The sequence below is a fragment of the Rhipicephalus sanguineus genome, chromosome 5 (genome assembly GCF_013339695.2).
Source record: "Rhipicephalus sanguineus isolate Rsan-2018 chromosome 5, BIME_Rsan_1.4, whole genome shotgun sequence".
NCBI classification, from domain to species: Eukaryota; Metazoa; Arthropoda; class Arachnida; order Ixodida; family Ixodidae; genus Rhipicephalus; species Rhipicephalus sanguineus.
This window is the reverse complement of record NC_051180.1, coordinates 172,324,367-172,344,397: the sequence shown is the minus strand read 5'-3', so window position 1 is coordinate 172,344,397 and position 20,031 is coordinate 172,324,367. Positions and strand designations below refer to the sequence as shown.

The window sequence follows — 20,031 nt, the reverse complement described above, 5'->3', positions numbered from 1 at the left end:
CACCCTAACATTAAAACAAATTAACATGAAAACCATAAACTGAGCATCAAGTACAAATATTAAAACTCTTCAGAGTGTGCGGACTATCGAATTCTGGCTCTTCAAGCGACTTTTACGCTAATTTTGTGTTTATTTGGACATAGATGATATTTTGAAACATTCGTATTAACGCATATGGGCTATTCCCGAAGACAGAATCAAGTATGATGATATTCGATTCTATATTCCAAATGTTTCCATTATATCTGATGTCCTCCCTGTGTCATGCGGCTCGATCAGATCAATCATATATTTATATTCACGACCGTGCTAAAGCGGTGGACAGTTCGGTGGACAGTTCAAAATCATCGATATTTTAATAGAGATTAGCGCGCTATAGTATCAGGATCAAAATTAAATTTCTGCTCGGTACTCGCATTTATTCCCATTTATTGATGTTGTTCAACCAAATGCTTTGCGTCTAATGCATGCAAAGTCGGACATTTTCTTGAGCTTCGAGCAGAAACCGTAAACGCTCGGTACACTTGAAAAGCACTCATGTCGTACCACTGTACATTGAGCATATAAGTGCTTCATCATAACAGGTCATCATAAGGCTTGAAAGGTGCTCATGACAATGCGGCGGAGGATTCTCAGCGGCCCGATCGCTAAAGGTTCTGAAGTTTCTTGCGAAACAGGTGAAAAATTTCGACATTTAAATTCCGCATCCTAACCAACTCCGCAATTGTACCTTTTCTTATTCACATACTTAATGTGCACATCAGAAATATTCGGCTGGATTCGGGAAAACTGAGGCACAGCAAACATGTAACTTTAGTGCTGGGGTTATTGATTGGAGCAGAACTGCAAATGCGACGTCATTCTTAGACAAATGGACATGCAATAAGCTACAAGAATGCCAGATTTTAAGATCACTTCGCAATTCAGCTTTTCATATATTCAGTTAGAGCTTTCGCGCCCCTGAAACACGTATATGAAATTTTCCATTAAAGTTGTACAGTCCGCGAGAACTCTATTTCGCACAATTCGTGTGACGAAATTAATATTTTTTTGGTCTCGCTATAAAGCAGCCAAAACCTTTCCGACGGGAGAAAGAATGAATTAATTCATTTTCAATAAAGCTTATTATTAATAGATGGTGTTGTGTATATGGTCGGTTACAATCAACGTGCCATTTGCGAACTATTTCAGTCAATTCTATACCGCGGCACAATGGACCATTGTAAAGCCACATTAAACATAAATTCGCGTGATTGCACTTTCTTATCCGTTATGTACTTCCTGGTGGCAAATACATTGATCTCCAGAGTGTTCAAATCCTGCGATTTCTCAAGGTTATAAAAATATTTTAACGATATTCTCCGATCGAATAATCCTTCACAACGCCGAAGAACTCCAACTTCCATATTGATGCCAATTGCATGCGCTCATCATTATGGCCATCGCATGTATAGTCAGCATCCGATTAATAGCTTAACTTCAGTCAGTTCAGAGTAAAACTCGATGTTATCCCTTAGCCGGAAGTTTCCCTTACGTCTATGGTTGACGGTCATTGCTGTTTTCCTTGTTTGACCAAAGGCCGTCATCGCGTTTGTAGCTACACTACGTGACTTATTCCTCAACATACTGCCCAAACGCGCTCGCGCTTGTTAGCTCGAAACCTAAATGTTGAATTTCAAACTAAAATTGACCAGTGTTCAACTTGTCACTCGATCAGAGACGAATACTTTTCACCACGTCGCGTTATTTTGCTGTGCTTTCGATAAAAACGGCGTTAGATTGATGAGCTCTGCTGACAAATCCTCATCACTCTATGCAGCCGATGTAAGGCTGGACAAATATATAAATCAATCTAACGGTGTCGAGCAGTGCACCTGGTCCCATGTGGTGCGTCAGCAAGGGACTTGATAATTAAGTTCTCATATGTGTAGAAACGTACGGCACGCTTACGTTGCGCACCCTCTACAGTCAGCCACACATATCGTCAACGGCACGTGAAGCGTCTACTATTAGCAATGTAATTTTATTACTTTTTTTTTTCGTTTTGCATGCGAGGCGCCGACGACGGCAGATTACCGCGAGGCACTAGCTATGCATTTGTCTAACGCGTCTTGAAATATAAAGCTACAGCCTCCATAGAATCATAGAAATATAAAGCTACAGCGTCCAGTTTTAAGCACGTGTTGCTCCCATTGATAATTATCATTCTGTGAAATAACAGAACTATTAAACATTTTATTAACATTCCAACAGAACAGCAGTGCGCGTTGCGCGTTACCCGCCGCAAATGCTCCATTATGCGATTCTTTTACACGCATGAGTCAGAAGATCAGACAAATCCGCGGAATGTTTCTCATGCATTTCCATGCATCATATTCGCTTGCTTATCTTTTTGTTTGATATTTTCAAGACGTATAAAATGATCACAATGCGATTTCTGACTGGCATTATTTCGTATCTTGAGGCAGTGCATCGTTGGGATTATTTTAACTTCTTTATAATGTAGGTTACGGTGTACCTGCTTTGTCTTTTATTAAAAACAAGGGTTCATTTTTATTTGAAATGCTGTGCTAAAATGATGAATGTCACAAACATATGCAAGGCGACCTCTGACAAAGTGATGGGATAACAGAAACTTTTCAAATAGGCATATCGAGGAATATGAGCTTATTATCTGTAAGAGATAAAGGTGTAACTACATTGCACATTAAAGAAAAAGATAAATTCGCGTTAACTTAATTCAAACTTGTTACTACCTAGACGTACACGCGTAAATTTTGACAAACGCAAGTCTTTAGTGGTGCTGTTTCGGACGTGTGCCATTTTCTTATCTTGGCGGCAAAAAGCACTGCTGGGCACTGACGGCAGGCCTGCAGATGTGCGGCTTCTTCTAAAGAGGAGGCGGCTCCACGCTGAGAAAGAAAACCGGAGAACAGCGGAAAAAAAGAAAAAAAGAAGTTTGCCTCTCCCCACTGGGAGCTTCCGGGGCGCGGGCCGCAGTAGCGCATGTTATTTTGCTTTTTTTTTTAAGCGCGCGTTTCCTTTATGTTGGCCTTAGGCCGACCCTCTTTGCTCTTTCCCGCACTTTTCCACCTTCTGCGTTTTATTTTCCACAGCACGAGTCTTCCGTGGATTGCCATCGCTATGTGTTCGTTCTAACAACCTTGAAAGAATATTTCTTGTTTATATATTATTCGTGTATTGGTACTAAAATCTTACATTGCGGCCACGCCTTTTGATGAGTTTTTTTCACATAGCATATACGGTATTTCCGTTTGCCTGACTTATCCGTCAGCGAAAGATGAGAACGTTTACTCATTCCATTGCGCAAATTACATAATAAAGGACCAGCTGTTAGAACAAAACATTGCGTCTCTCTATCCACAGACTGTTTGGGTGCAGCGCTGCTCGGGCAGCACGCAAAAATTTTCATGCTTCATGTTGACTGTATACAGACGATGCTTCTTTTAAGTTATACAGAATGGTTTTTAATGGCCGTTTTAGTTCAGAAATGACATAAATGTATTATGTGAGCTCGGTTTAATGCAAGCGGGTGACATTACTTGCATGAAAAAGCAAAATAAATAATCGCCTATCTAAATAAAGTTCATTTATGACCTTCAAATTACACTGCCTTACCTACTGCAACTGACTAACTGTAGCCACTGAGTTTGCAATAATTGGAATGAAATCTTACGATTTAATATTTATGCCATCAAATTTGAGGTAATTCACTGTTTGGACCAGTCACGTTTATTTTTGTAAGAATCCGTTTTAAGCATCGAACAACGACAAAAGCCTAGTTTAACGCCCATGTATATAAATACTGTCGCACACTTGGCGAATGATGGTCTCGAGAAAATCTAGATACGCACGCCTGGAGAAACCATGCACGAATGTAATGGCTCGCTATTATTTTGTTATTTAGTCAATAATGTATTTGTATTGTTCGCACAAATAATCTCTATCACTTGGTGTAATCAGCTCAAGGACCACAAGTATGTTGTGTGTCACAGGTGATTTTTGTAATGTTTAAAAAATCACACTGTAGGAGTTGTTTACACTTCCTGCAGTGTATTTTATGCTGCCCTAAAATAATACACGCTGTTCGAATTCTCTGCCGGCAACCAAGGCCGGCACGACGTGTTGCCGACTTGTCGCCCCGACAAGCGTTTGGCGCGCTCGGCGTTCACTCGGCCACCAACGGTGGTGCGAATCGTGCAGCCGACCTAGTGCCGACAAGCGTTTGGCGCGCTCGGCGTTCACTTGGCCACCGACGGTGGCGCGAATCGTGCAGCAGATCTAGTGCCGACGTAGCTGGCAGCGCACCTCCGGCCGACCCTTTTCGGATGCCTGGTGGCCAGTGAAGTCGGCTGCCGGCTATTTGCCAGTGATCAGCCAAACGTCGGCAGTCGGCCAACGTTGCTTGGGATGGCGCAGGACGATCTTCTCAACGAAGAACTTGGCTACCTCGGCGGCACTGCCTTTGGGCAGGGCCCTTATTGAGGCGTGGCGTGTGGGGTAGTCGGTAGCTTTGACGATCCATTTATTTCCTGAAGTTGGCATCGGAAACGGCCCCTATAAGTGCATCTTGATTTTCTTGAATGGTCAGCAAGGTGGTTTAGTGGGCTGCAGAAGTTTGGCTGGCCTAGTCGGCGGTGTCTTGCGTCACTGGCAGTCTCGGCAGGCCTTTCTGTAATGGGCAACGTCAGCATTGATTCAAGGCCAGTAGTGGTTTTCTTGTATCTTCATGAGCGTGCGGGAAAATCCGTGGTGTCCAGTCGTCCGGTTGTCATGCACAATTTCGAGAACCTTTGGATGTAACGCTGGAGGCACCTATAGGAGGTAGTTGGCTTGAAGTGGCAAGAAGTTCTTCTTTTGGATAAGACTACTTCAAAAGAACAATGATGCCAGTCCTCACTTTAACACCTTCCCAACAACGTTGGTCTTGCCCTCAATGTATTGTACAAAGCTCCTAAGTTCCGTGCCATGGTGAAATATTAGACCAAAATAAGCAGTAAAAGTAAAAAAAAAAGCATTTTACTGGTGCGCTGTCACCAAAAAGTGAAAAATTGGGCTTTTAAAAATGAAAATCTGAAATTTTCTCTTGACACAGTGACACCACATTAGCGTCATCATAAAGAGGACAGATAGAACTGAATATAGCCGCAAAGCTGCATTTTTCGAATGAAAAATAAAACCAGCTTCCTTCTGAGTTCCATTTTCTTAGCTTTTAGCTCCATTTTCTTTGACCTTCATTTTCTCAGCTTTCATTTTTTGAACACTTCCTGTCAGTCATCCCAGTGCGATTTTACTACAAATGAAAATGTAACCATTCCGTTTTCTGCACCTGAATCCTGAGACATTGGTGAGTGCCGAAAACCTGTCTATATTCGTCTGCACGTCATACAGTTTTTTATAAGTAATACCTCGTTACCTCGAGCTCGCATATCTCGAAAAATCGGCTAAGTCGAAGTTTTCCGCGGTACCGAACCATTTTCCATAGGTTCAATGTATTTATTGCCCCTTTATCTCGAAGTATTTCCGTGCCCACTTTCGGTTATCTCGAAATCTCGACTGAGAATGGAACCAAAACTTCGCCGCCGAACCGTTTCACAAAATACTAGCGGCAAAATGTCATATATATACGTTTCACAAGGTTCGCGCGAGGCTGCCGCGTTTACGACGAAGTGGCCACTGTTCCCGAAAGTAAAGTCGGAATCTAGCGGCATACCAACTTTGTCGAGCAACCATGTGTCACGTCATGTGACGCTATAGACGTGCACAGAAGAAGGCCCTGCAAAATAGCTCGGGTCGTACACGTTTTGTTTACCGTCAGAGATGCGATTTCAGCATGTTATTTACGCAAGACACGTCGCGCGGATTTTTTCGTCGGCCGTGCGATGTGGTGAGGATAACGCCACCAAAGCAAAGCAAGTCACTGATGCTGCAAAGAAAGGTAGCCCTAATCAAAAAAACGAATTCGAGGCTCGAAGTTTCCGGACGTCAAAACGGCGCTGAATGTGTGGCATCGTGCGAGAGGAGCCCCTTCCACTCACATCGACAGATAAGGCCGATTCTCTGGACTTAGCGGTGGGCTAAACTGATCTAGCCTGCAACATCGGCTGGTTTGACCATTTTCTTAAGCCAAACAACGTGGCGTCACGCACAGTGATCGCGGCAGCGTCGACGCAGCTACTCGAGGGGTGACGACATCCGCCGAAACAAGAAACATGCTTCGCTTGATGCGAAATAAACTTGAGTGCAGCGGCGCGGATGATCGGCACATGCGATATGTTAAGCAACTCGAGAAAGCTTTGGTAGGTGCAAGTGTTACTGAGAGGCAGACCAGCCTTAGTCGGTCACTCTGCACTAAATAAAAAGGCAGTGCCGAAAAACACAGCTGGTTAATAGCGCTTGTATGTCATAATTTTTCTTCAAAAGCTTTACAAAGAGCCAGTTAGGCGCTCCTGTTAAGAAACTGGTCAGTAGGGATAACGTTTCTAGATAAAACTGAACTTCTCAATGGAATTTGCCCAACTTTGCTTATCTCGAAAATCTGCTTATCTCGAAATTTTTTCTGGTTTTTACTACATCGAGTTAACGAGGTAATACTGTAATTGGCTTTTTGTAAAAGTTGTTAGTAAGTGCGTCTGCTCATTTGAATATTTAAAAAGTAAACCAACAGCTTTACGGCACATCATGGGCCCGTGTGAATATCCTTATGCAAAAATCTTGACGGCCTAATTCATTAAATAATTTTGGGATGACGATGAGAGTCTATTGAGTGTTGTAACTCCAGAACCGCAAAGATAGCTCAAATCCGATATCAGTTATGAAATCAGCAGAACACATCACACATGCATGCCAAATTTCATCACTGTATCTGCATAAATAATACAGATAGTTTTCATTGCCACGTGCCCCCTAGGTATCCACAGCGCTCTGGAGAAGCCGTTGGTGTTCCCCAAGGCCAGAAAACTTGGGAACCCTTGATGTAGGCGATAGTTCAATATATCAAATTAGACCGTGACTCTGCCATTTATGCAGGATGCTTTTTTCTGTGATGCAGTGCAATGATGCCTCCCTCGAGTTGTTGGTCGACTCACGAGAAGCATCAGCAAACGGCAAGTCCACTGCCTGCTTGGCACCAACAGAGAATGACATGGCAGCTGATGCCAACTTGGACGAAACCTTGAATGAGGAGGCCATTGAGATGCCCTGGACAAAGGTACTCAATAAACGTATAACATTGGAGACCCTGCCACAAAATATACATATGGTCATAGCAACATGTACATGCCATAACCTGTAAACCCTGCAAATCACAAATAAATTTTATTTGAGTATTTATGTTCGCTACACAGTCACGTCACAAGATACCAGTTTTGGTATATATAACCTCCTGAGACCCGAGTAAATTTGTGGCCACACATGCGGAAGCAAAACACATTTTCGAAATTAACACAATTACTTTATTGCATGAAAAAAATTTTTCGGCTGTACGGCAAATAGTTTTTGCACACTGGTGTGTACATTATAATGCACACTGGGTCTTAGTGCACAAGAAACGAACAACACTCGTGTACGACAATTTTTTGCATCTGTTCGCGAAAATCGCTCCTTTTTGTTGTGAAACTGCTTGTAGCAGTTTCGCGCCGATCTGATGCAGAGGAAGACGTTGCACGTGGTGCAACGGAACTTTGTACGCTGTCAACATCCTGGGTTCCGGCACCTTGAGGAGGACTCCTGGTCCACCAGCTCTGGCATGTGGCTTGCTTGTGCAATTTTTCTCGGCTCAGGAGGCAGGGGCACGACCTTGGCCTTGATTAGCTTTCGTGGTGGCTCGTCGTCCTGTTCGGCACCACACCTGCCTTTTGACAACAGGTAATGGGCAAGCGACATTTTGAAGTTTAGGAGCCCAAGAATGTCTTTTTTTGGTCTGCCAAGAAGCAGCGAATCTTCTTTGTATAGCAGCCATGAGTTGACCGCTGCAAGATCAGCCATGAAAATCATTGTCCGGACTGTCCATTTGTTCGTGCGCTGTGTTGTGGGGTACAAGCTTAACATCCGATCGGACAGGTCAACACCGCCCATGTTGTGGTTGTACTCCTCTACAACGGCAGGCCGAGGTACGTCCTGGTAGACTTTCTCTTTTTTGGACCATCTCCGGCACTGTCCAAACGGCTCCTCGCCGACATGATTCGAAGCAAATGTGATGGGCTTATTGTCTATCCATTTAACTAGGCATGTGCCTGAGGAAACATTCACGGTTTGTGAACTCGCTCCCCTGCCTTTCTTGGCAAGTGTTTTGTCGTCCTGGAGTTTTGCTGTCTTTGGCAAGCGGTTTTTCATGATCGTGCCGGTACCACGAAGATTCATTTGCCCGAGTTGTTCAATAAGCAGCAGGGTTGTGAAATACCGGTCGAAATAAAGCGATGTCCCCTGAGGTAACGTTTTTGCAAACAACTGTGCTACATTTGGTCCCACTCCAAGGTCGGGGCCTTTCTCAACCTTCATGAAAGCTTTGCCCTGATAAATGTCAAAATCCAGGACGAGTCCACGGGCTGGCAAGTACAAAATTCTTCAAACCAGTAGGGTGCGGCTTTCCAGGCACGTACTGTTTAAGTGTAGTCACACCCGTGAATGGAATGATCTGCTCGTCTATGCAGACGGCTGGGGGCCTTGGGAGATTACGGCATCCAGCTTGCACTTCGTTTAGAATTGGCCTCACTTTCCATAGACGATCATTTTTTTTATCTTCTTCGTTGACTTCGAGGTCATTCACCACCTTAAAGTTGCTGCGCAACGTGAAAAATCAGTCTCGGGTCAGTACATCAGCAATGGCTGGCACCCTTGTGCCCTGTGCCCAGTAGAGGCGCATTTGTGGGTATCCTAAGCAACTCATCATTAGTGTAGCCCCGAGGAAATTTTGCATTTCAGTAGACGAAGAATTCAAGATTTTAATCGTCTTCTGGTGAAAAGCGACAGCTGTCTTTTCCTGCATTACGTCGAAGGCGGCATCTGAAAGGTACTGCCCAAAATAATCACTTGGCCGCCAATGCTGCCTTCGTTCCGGAAACGTATCCGGTGGACATGGCACATCACAGATTGCAGACTCAAATGAGATGCCCGTTCTCCACGTATCTCGGGAGCGCGAAGTGCTACGTTGCGGCTCCTCGTCTTCGTCATTGGGAGAATCTAAAAGGGAAGCACCGAATTAGTTAAAATAAATCGTTAAATAGCCGAAAAAAAGGAGCTGGAACGTTGCCTACCGCCCGAACATAGTGAAATAGGTGTTGTGTGAGGGCCAACGAAAGAGGGATCGTCCAATTCATCGTCGGACAATTCCAGGTCCGAGGTGTCATTGTTCGTTATTGCATCCAGAACACATTCAGCTTCTTTGTTACTGATTCCTGGGTGAAACAAACGCGAAAGCATTATGCCAAAAATTAGCCGACCACATGAGTGTACACATGTACGCCGGCAAAAGCACGCATTGAGACCGAGTGTGCATTTTAATGCACATGCGAAGAAAAAAGTTCGTGACAACAAAAACACCTGCCTTTCGGGTTAGATTACAAGCGGAAATTATTCCTAAACACTTCCTAAGTAGACTAAAACAACAATTAATGAGTACAACTCGATGAGTATTGAGTAATTTGTAACTTACTTGGACGCCTCGAGTAGAACGCCGAAGTCGAGAAAGCCGCCATGTTTGAAAGCGGGAAACCGTGGCTTCCTCTGCAGTATGCCTTCCGTATTGATGACCAGGTGGCACCACATGATAGAGAATGCGATTGACGTAAAAATGTTGGCTGTACTAGTGGCGCGAATTTCAAAAACCGCAAAGGGAAAATGTGCATTTTAATGCACGCGGGGTTCTACTGTATAAAGCTAGCGAAATGGCCGCCAGCGCACCATGAGTGTGGCATGTAAATCATGCTGTACATGACATGCGTGTCATGATTTTCATGTTATGACTTGTCATATATGTTCGTCATACAGCCACGTTGCAAGATACAGTGGAACTTCGATTATACGACTTTCAGGGGACCGCGCAAAATCGTCGTTTAATCTGGGCGTCGTATAATCGAAAAACCGAGAATATAGGCAGTGACGGTCATTGTTGCCCCACAACAGCGGGCACATAATGCCTAAGAAAGTCCGCGGCACAAACCTACGCTGCTCCGAGGAACGTAGATTAAATTAATTTAAAGAATGACAACCGCGCATTTTATCGGAGGTGTGAACGAACCTTTATTTCTCACCTTTTAAAAAAATCTGTGATTTTCCTCAGGGAGTTTGCCCAGCCACGACGCATCAGCTTTCTTTCGATAGCTCCAACATCTGGCAGCAAGTCGCCGATCTCGTCGCGTGCGCAAGCAAACCGCCGAATGTGGTGGACGTAGCACAACACATCCGCGTAAGTCGGAACGGACGCGCTAGCCTCTGCAGCGTCGTCCATCTCTTCCTCGTCGGAACTTCCCGCAGTGTCTGGACGCACAGTTTCGATAATGTCATCCAGCGACACTTCACTGCACACTGCAACGTCGTCGTCGGCACCAACATAGTCCGCGAAAGATCCAGGCAGCTCCAGGCTGCCGAACTCTGGTTCGTTGTCAACAGGCACTGCAGCTTCACTGGTAGAACAGGCACCACTTCTATTAAAGCCGCAGTGCCTGAAGGAGTTGGCGATAGTTTCTGGCGTGACTGCGTCCCATGCACTAGCAATGTAGTGCATTGCATCAAGCACAGAAAGCTTCTTATCCAACTGCTTGCGCTCCATGCCCGCCAGCCGACGCTGCACCAGAAACTTCCGATATTTCTTTTTCATGCACTTGATGGCGCCAGCGTCAAGTGGCTGCAGCTGGCTAGTGCAATTGGGGGGCAGAAATACAACTTTCACATTTCTCAAATGCGACATATCTGATGGATGGCATGGCGCATTGTCAAGCAGAAGAAGAATCTTTCTGTTCTTAGCCCCCATTTTGGAGTCCAGCTGCTGCAGATATGTAGAAAACACAGCAGCCGTCATCCAGGCTTTCCGGTTGAACGTGTACTGGCACAACAGCCTTTTCAAATTCTTGAAGCATCGCGGCTTCTCAAACTTGCCGATCACGAGGGCAGGAAGCTTTTCAGAGCAGTCTTCATTAGCGCAAAGCAATACGGTAAGACGCTCTTTGCTTCGCTTTCCCCCGTGAGAGCTCTCTCCTTTGAATGCCAATGTCTGTTCTGGCTGCATATTATAAAATAATCCAGTTTCGTCCGCGTTGAACACGTCGGACGGCTTGTATTCCCGTGTTGATTCCGGCAGCAATGCAGTCCACTTTTCTACAGTGTCGGAGCTGACTGACGCGCTCTCTCCACAGCAGCGGCTGTACACAATTCCACTGCGTTTTTTAAAGCGATCCAACCAGCCATTGGAGGCTTTAAAGTCGTCAATGCCGCAGCGCAATGCAACTGTCTCAGCCTTCTCCTTCAAAATTGCGCCATCCACGGCAATTCCTGAACTGCGGGCCTGACGCAACCACTCAACGAGGGCCTTCTCCATGGCAGCATATTTGCCATCTTTCGCGGCCTTCCTGTTCAGGCCAAACTTTGCCGCATTTAGTAGGATGCTGTCCTTCTTCCCGAGGATCGTTTTCAGCGACGACTCGGGAATGTTCGGGTCGCGGGCAATGCTGACCTTTGTTGCTCCGTTCCGCTTCTCCGCCTCCTCGATGAAAGCTTTTCTCCGAGCATCAGTGGTTTTCGGTTCCGCGACATTGCGAGACGCAGCACTTGCAACCAAGAATTCGAAAGCTTCCTCGCACACCAATATCCGAACACAGAAAATTTTGCACGTGGACACAGCAGCTGCAGCGCAGCACAACCAACCGATGAGGCAAACACGTGAAGGAATGGCTGAATGGCAGCACGGCAGTAAGCCTATTCGATTTGCAAGCTTCGACGAATCGCGAGCAGCTAAAACGCCCCAGCCCTCTGGTAGCTAGACAGTGGCGAGTTCCGGTTCCCGCGGCTGTCGCAAACGTTGGCTCAACAATCGCCGTTCAACACGTCCAATATAACGACACGAAATCTAGTGAAAGTTATCGCATACTAGAAAGCGAGCTCGAAATTATCTGCCATGTTATCTGCTCACAACGGTCACTACAAAACCACCCAAAAGAAGAGAGAGAGAAAAAAAGGCGACAACGGAAGTGCGCAGTGCAATGCGACAAAACGAATGCGCTCCGGCTGGCTCCGGCCAACGTTGGCTCTGGCTAGCTATGGCCGACCGCGTGTCGAAAAATTGAAGAGGCCCTGTGGTGGCAGCGCGGATACGAACTCGATTCCTCGGTTTCCCGACTTTTTTCGCCCGGCCGCAGTGTGTTTGCGTGCCAGCCCGCGACATCGTAGTTCTTTTTTTTTCTCGGACATTCCAGCGAAGTGTCGTACGAGGTGGGGCCGGCGTAAAATTGTGTCGTACAATTGAGGTTTTTAATACATTATTTCTATGGGGGTTTTGCCGGGACCAAGCCAATTCGTCGTAAAACGCGGGTCGTCGCAGGACCGGGGGACGTATAATCGAAGTTCCACTGTACGAATTTCGGTGTATATCAAGCTAGCGTAACGGCCGCCAGCGCACCTAGAGCGTGGCAGGCCATTGGTCTGTTGGTTCTAGGCGATGGTACGGCGGTGGCTTGTCTGGCTGTATTCCAAGATCGCCTGAGAGGTCAGCAGCAAAGTCCGTACCTCTATCAATGATTAGGACGTCTAGGGTGCCATGGCGCAGGACGATCTTCTCAACGAAGAACTTGGCTACCTCGGCGGCACTGCCTTTGGGCAGGGCCCTTGTTGCGGCGTGGCGTGTGGGGTAGTCTGTACCTTTGACGATCCATTTATTTCCTGAAGTTGGCATCGGAAACGGCCCCTATAAGTGCATCTTGATTTTCTGGAATGGTCGGCAAGGGGGTTCAGTGGGCTGCAGAAGTTCGGCTGGCCTAGTCGGCGGTGTCTTCCGTCACCGGCAGTCTCGGCAGGCCTTTCTGTAATGGGCAATGTCAGCATTGATTCAAGGCCAGTAGTGGTTTTCTTGTATCTTCATGAGCGTGCGGGAAAATCCGTGGTGTCCAGCCGTCCGGTTGTCATGCACAATTTCGAGAACCTTTGGATGTAACGCTGGAGGCACTAGGAGGTAGTTGGCTCGAAATGGCGAGAAGTTCTTCTTTTGGATAAGACTGCTTCAAAAGAACAATGATGCCAGTCCTCACATTAACACCTTCCGAACAACGTCGGTCTTGCCCTCAATGTATTGCACAAGGCTCCTAAGTTCCGTGCCATGGTGAAATATTAGACCAAAATAAGCAGTAGAAGTAAAAAAAAAAGCATTTTACTGGTGCGCTTTCACCAAAAACTGAACAATTGGGCTTTTGAAAATGAAAATCTGAAATTTTCCCTTGACACAGTGACACCACATTTGCGTCATGATAAAGAGGACAGATAAAACTCAAGATAGCCGCAAAGCTGCATTTTTCGAATGAAAAGTAAAACCAGCTTCCTTCTGAGTTCCATTTTCTTAGGTTTTAGCTCCATTTTCTTGGAGGCTCATTTTCTCAGCTTTTATTTTTTGAACACTTTCTGTCAGTCATCCCAGTGCGATTTTACAACAAATTGAAATATAACCATTCCGTTTTCTGCACCTAGATCCTGAGACATTGGTGAGTGCCGAAAAGCTGTCTATATTCGTCTGCACGTCATACAGATTTTTATAATTGGCTTTTTGTAAAAGTTGTTAGTAAGTGTGTCTGCTTATTTGAAGATTTAAAAAATAAACCAATAGCTTTACGGCACATCATGGGCCCTTGTGAATATCCTTATGCAAGAATCTTGACGGCCTAATTCATTAAATCATTTTGGGATGACGATGAGAGTCTATTGAGTGTTGTAACTCCAGAACCCATAGGTCGGCGAACTCACTCATGAGTCGACTCACTCAGACTCACTCAGACTCATATCGAGACGTGAGTCTGAGTCTGAGTGAGTCCGGGTGAGTAAAGTTTTTGTGAGTCTGAGTCCGAGTGAGTTCGGTTGGGAAAAATTTTGGTGAGTCTTGAGTCCGGGTGAGTCCGCTTGAGGAAAAGATTGGTGAGTGTGAGTTCGAGTGAGCCCTAAGGGCAAAATATATTGCATGAGTGAGTCTGAGTGAGCTCCACTTTTTTTTGCCGACCTATGGTCTTATCTACTCAAGTTCAGCATCACTATCAGCCTTATGTCGGCTCACGTTTATACTCACGTATACTCCCACATAATTCAACGCGCTACCGTTCATATGTCAGCTCAATATTTATTGATCAGAGGCATGAGTTGAGGAGGGAGAAGGGGAGGAGGTGCCTTGACCTCCCCCCGCAAACTTTTTCACGGGAAGTTACTGATCAAAATATCACGTGTGAGTCATCTCTTTCAATAAAAAGGTCCTTATTGAACTGCAAACTCAGATAACTCGTCTTTGAAGGTACGAGATCAAAATGCGCGAAGTAGCGCACCGATTATGCGAGATATTGGCGTTAAAAAGCATTGACATTATGGTCGGAAAAGGCTAATTATAGGCTAGCGGACTCATGAGTCGACTCACTCAGACTCACTCAGACTCATATTGAGCCGTGAGTTTGAGTCTGAGTGAGTCCGGGTGAAATATATTTTGGTGAGTCTGAGTCCGAGTGAGTCCGGTTGAGAAACATTATAGTGAGTCTGAGTCCGAGCGAGTCCAGATGAGGAAAAGTTTGGTGAGTTTGAGTTCGAGTGAGCCCTAAGGGCAAGATATGTTTCGTGAGTGAGTCTGAGTGAGCTCCATATTTTTTGCCGACCTATGCCAGAACCGCAACAGATAGCTCAAATCCGATATCAGTTATGAAATCAGCAGAACACATCACACATGCATGCCAAATTTCATCACTGTATCTGCATAAATAATACAGATAGTTTTCATTGCCACGTGCCCCCTAGGTATCCACAGCGCTCTTGAGAAGCTGTTGGTGTTCCCCAAGGCCAGAAAACTTGGGAACCCCTGATATAGACAATAGTTCAATATATCAAAGTAGACCGTGACTCTGCCATTTATGCAGGATGCTTTTTTCTGTGATGCAGTGCAATGATGCCTCCCTCGAGTTGCCGGTCGACTCACGAGAAGCATCAGCAAACGGCAAGTCCACTGCCTGCTTGTCACCAACAAAGAATGACATGGCAGCTGATGCCAACTTGGAGGAAACTATGAATGAGGAGGCCATTGAGATGCCCTGGACACAGGTACTCAATAAACGTATAACATTGGAGACCCTGCCACAAAATATACATATCGTCATGGCAACATGTACATGCCGTAACCTGTAAACCCTGCCAAACACAAATGAACCCTGCAAATCACAAATAAATTTTATTGGATTACCGTATAAATGCATGTAAGGGCCGCACTTTTTTTTCAAGAAATGAGGGCCAATTTTCAGGGTGCGGCCCATACACGCGACATATTTTTTTTTAAAAGTAAAAACGCACCAGTTAACGAACGAAGAGCGTTTATTGCAGTATACGACATTTCTTGCGACATACGTGCTCAATCGTCGTCACTCGGCGAGTCCTCAGACTTGGAGTCCGAGATGAGATGGTGTGCTGCGAAGCGCCGTCACCCCACAAGCAGTCATCTTCCGTGCCATCCAAGCTGTTAGATATCCCGGCGACTTTAAAACTTCGGGACACAATGTCCGTCGACACCGAGCTCCACGCAGATAGGATCCACCCAAGTACAGTCGCCAAGGCTAGTCCTTTCACACGCAGCACGTCTGTTGTGAGTGCAAGACCATCATTCTGTACTTCAGTCACATAGCGGAGGAAGTCTTCTTCCAAATCGGGAAACTTGCACTGCTCTCCTCGGAAAGTGTGCTTAGTGCTGTTGGTGTTTCGCAAGGCTTCTTTTGGAGCACACCAACGTCGAACACACTTCTCGTCAACGACGAATTTTCTGCCGGCGGCCCGTTTCCCATGCTCGAGAGCATACTCGATCATCTTCAGCTTATAACCAGCAGTGTAGCTATTCAGGTACTTGCCCATCTTGCCAAAAGGTGAACGCCGTGTAGAAAACAAGCTGGCACGAAGGTCATCGAACAGTGCAGAAAACTACAGCAAATGGCTGGCTGAACTGCACATACCGAACAACGCGAAAGCCATGCCAAAGTTGGTGATGCTAATGCCGATATGGATAGCGCATTTGTATAAAGATGTGAGAAGCTAAAGATAAAATCCTGCTTTAACCTTTAGTTGGCGGGTCTATGAATACTAATAAAAAGGTTAAAATTTTAAGCCCACTACTTCACGAACATCTTAACACGAATAAAATCCGAATATATATATATATATATATATATATATATGCTCTGGTGACGATGGTGGTTGCGTTTTCTTGCGCCGTCTATCGACTACGCCTAGAAGCTTACGCCCGCGCACATTTTGAATACGTATTGGTTGAGGAAAGTGTGGGTGCGGCCCTTACGCGGATTTTTTTTTTAGAATATGCACTTCAAAAAAATAAGGTGCGGCCCTTATACTCGTTTATACGGTAATTATCTTCGTTACACAGTCACGTCGCAAGATAGCAGTTTTGGTGTATATAAAGCTAGCAAAACGGCCGCCAGCTCACCATGAGCGCGGCATGTAAATCATGCTGTACATGGCATGCTTGTCATGATTTTCATTGTTATGACTTGTCATTTATGTTCGTCATACAGTCACGTTGCACGATACCAATTTCGGTGTATACAGTATAACCCCGCTGTTACGTTCCTCACTGCTGCGTTTTCCCGGCTGTTACGTCGTTTTCCGCCGGTCGCGGCATAGCTCCCATAGGATACAATGTATTGGGAACCCCGCTGTTACGTCGTAACTGTCGGACCGTTCCCGTATGATACGTCGCGAAGTGCGCCCGGAGCCGACCGAGTGACTACCAAAGAGAGCGTCTATGGTGCATTTTCACGCAGCTTGGCCTCGTTTGACCGTAATATTAGCCGCATGAGAGGCGCTAGCAACAGAATCTTTCAATTGATGCAAACAAAAGCATGGCCTTCGAGATTCAAATTGTTAAGATGGCGTCTATGACGTAACTGCTCGCGAAAGCAAGGCCTTCGAGATTGGCATTTACTATTGACAAAAGCATAGCCTCTGAGATTTGCATTGCACAAACATGGCGTATTTGACGTAATTGCTTGCGAAAGCAAGGCCTTCGAGATTGGCATTCACTTCTGCCATCGCGTTGGCGTAGACTCATCATCATCGTTATTTGTCGGAGAACGGGAGGAGTTCGAGCTGGTTGGAGCTCGCATGGTCGTGCGTGCGGTTCGCGGTCGGACTCGCCGCGCCGGTCGTGATTGCGTGTGCTTAGTTCTTTCATGCCTACAGCTGTCGGTGTTAAAAAAATCACATACCTTGATTACATTTCTGTGGATAAGGCCGTCCTAAGCTCCGCGTTTCTATCCATCGACTAGATCGCGGCTGAGCGCGCCAATCTTCGTGCTGCTCGTAAGAATTGAAATAAAATTCTGTACCACTAAATATTTTGCCGTTTTTCCTGTTTTTCGGCTCTTACGTTTCCCGTCTCTTACGTTTATTTCCTACGGTCCCTTCAAAAACGTATCAGCGGGGTTCTACTGTATCAAGCTAGCGAAACGGCCGCCAGCGCACCTAGAGCGTGGCAGGTCATTGGTCTGTGGGTTCTAGGCGGTTGTACGGCGGTGGCTTGTCTGGCTGTATTCCAAGATCGCCTGAGAGGTCAGCAGCAAAGTCCGTACCTGTATCAATGATGAGGACGTCTAGGCTGCCATGGGGCAGGACGATCTTCTCAACGAAGAACTTGGCTTCCTCGGCGGCACTGCCTTTGGGCAGGGCCCTTGTTGCGGCGTGGCGTGTGGCGTAGTCGGTAGCTTCGACGATCCATTTATTTCGTGAAGTTGGCATCGGGAACGGCCCCAGTAAGAGCATCTCGATTTTCTGGAATGGTCGGCAAGGTGGTTCGGTGGGCTGCAGAAGTTCGGCTGGCCTAGTCGGCTGTGTCTTTCGTCACCGGCAGTATCGGCAGGCCTTTCTGTAATGGGCAATGTCAGCATTGATTCAAGGCCAGTAGTGGTTTTCTTGTATCTTCATGAGCGTGCGGGAAAATCCGTGGTGTCCAGTCGTCCGGCTGTCATGCACAATTTCGAGAACCTTTGGATGTAATGCTGGAGGCACTAGGAGGTAGTTGGCTCGAAGTGGCGAGAAGTTCTTCTTTTGGATAAAACAACTTCAAAAGAACAATGATGCCAGTCCTCACTTTAACACCTTCCGAACAACGTCGGTCTTGCCCTCAATGTATTGCACAAGGCTCCTTAGTTCCATGCCATGGTGAAATATTAGACCAAAATAAGCAGTAGAAGTAAAAAAAAAAAGCATTTTACTGGTGCGCTGTCACCAAAAACTGAAAAATTGGGCTTTTCAAAATGAAAATCTGAAATTTTCCCTTGACACAGTGACACCACATTAGCGTCATCATAAAGAGGACAGATAAAACTCAAGATAGCCGCAAAGCTGCATTTTTCGAATGAAAAGTAAAACCAGCTTCCTTCTGAGTTCCATTTTCTTAGGTTTTAGCTCCATTTTCTTGGAGGCTCATTTTCTCAGCTTTTATTTTTTGAACACTTTCTGTCAGTCATCCCAGTGCGATTTTACAACAAATGAAGATATAACCATTCCGTTTTCTGCACCTAGATCCTGAGACATTGGTGAGTGCCGAAAAGCTGTCTATATTCGTCTGCACGTCCTACAGATTTTTATAATTGGCTTTTTGTAAAACCTGTTAGTAAGTGTGCCTGCTTATTTGAATATTTAAAAAATAAACCAATAGCTTTACGGCACATCATGGGCCCTTGTGAATATCCTTATGCAAGAATCTTGACGGCCTAATTCATTAAATCATTTTGGGATGACGATGAGAGTCTATTGAGTGTTGTAACTCCAGAACCGCAAAAGATAGCTCAAATCCGATATCAGTTATGAAATCAGCAGCACACATCACACATGCATGCGAAATTTCATCACTGTATCTGCATAAATAATACAGATAGTTTTCATTGCCACGTGCCCCCTAGATATCCACAGCGCTCTGGAGAAGCCGTTGGTGTTCCCCAAGGCCAGAAAACTTGGGAACTCCTGATATAGACAATAGTTCAATATATCAAAGTAGACCGTGACTCTGCCATTTATGCAGGATGCTTTTTTCTGTGATGCAGTGCAATGATGCCTCCTTCGAGTTGCCGGTCGACTCACGAGAAGCATCAGCAAACGGCAAGTCCACTGCCTGCTTGGCACCAACAAAGAATGACATGGCAGCTGATGCCAACTTGGAGGAAACTATGAATGAGGAGGCCATTGAGATGCCCTGGACACAGGTACTCAATGAACGTATAACATTGGAGACCCTGCCACAAAATATACATATCGTCATGGCAACATGTACATGCCGTAACCTGTAAACCCTGCCAATCACAAATGAACCCTGCGAATCACAAATAAATTTTATTGGATTACCGTATAAATGCATGTAAGGGCCGCACTTTTTTTTCAAGAAATGAGGGCCAATTTTCAGGGTGTGGCCCATACACGCGACATTTTTTTTTTAATGTAAGAACGCACTAGTTAGCGAACGAAGGGCGTTTATTGCAGTATACGACATTTCTTGCGACATACGTGCTCAATCGTCGTCACTCGGCGAGTCCTCAGACTTGGAGTCCGAGATCAGATGGTGTGCTGCGAAGTGCCGTCACCCCACAAGCAGTCATCTTCCGTGCCATCCAAGCTGTTAGATATCCCGGCGACTTTAAAACTTCGGGACACAATGTCCGTCGACACCGAGCTCCACGCAGATAGGATCCACCCAAGTACAGTCGCCAAGGCTAGTCCTTTCACACGCAGCATGTCCGTTGTGAGTGCAAGACCATCATTCTGTACTTCAGTCACATAGCGGAGGAAGTC

The 20,031-nt window shown here is 45.7% G+C and overlaps 1 protein-coding gene across 1 annotated transcript in view; it reads left to right on the top strand.

Moving 5' to 3' along the window:
* Positions 1-20,031, top strand: part of LOC119394442 (serine/arginine repetitive matrix protein 2) — a gene marked incomplete at its 3' end in the record, with an annotated part of 123,733 nt that overhangs the window by 11,345 nt on the left and 92,357 nt on the right. The window contains 3 exon segments of the mRNA XM_049415786.1: positions 7,073-7,231; positions 15,130-15,288; positions 19,290-19,448. Of these exon segments, the coding sequence (XP_049271743.1) occupies positions 7,073-7,231; positions 15,130-15,288; positions 19,290-19,448 (477 nt within the window).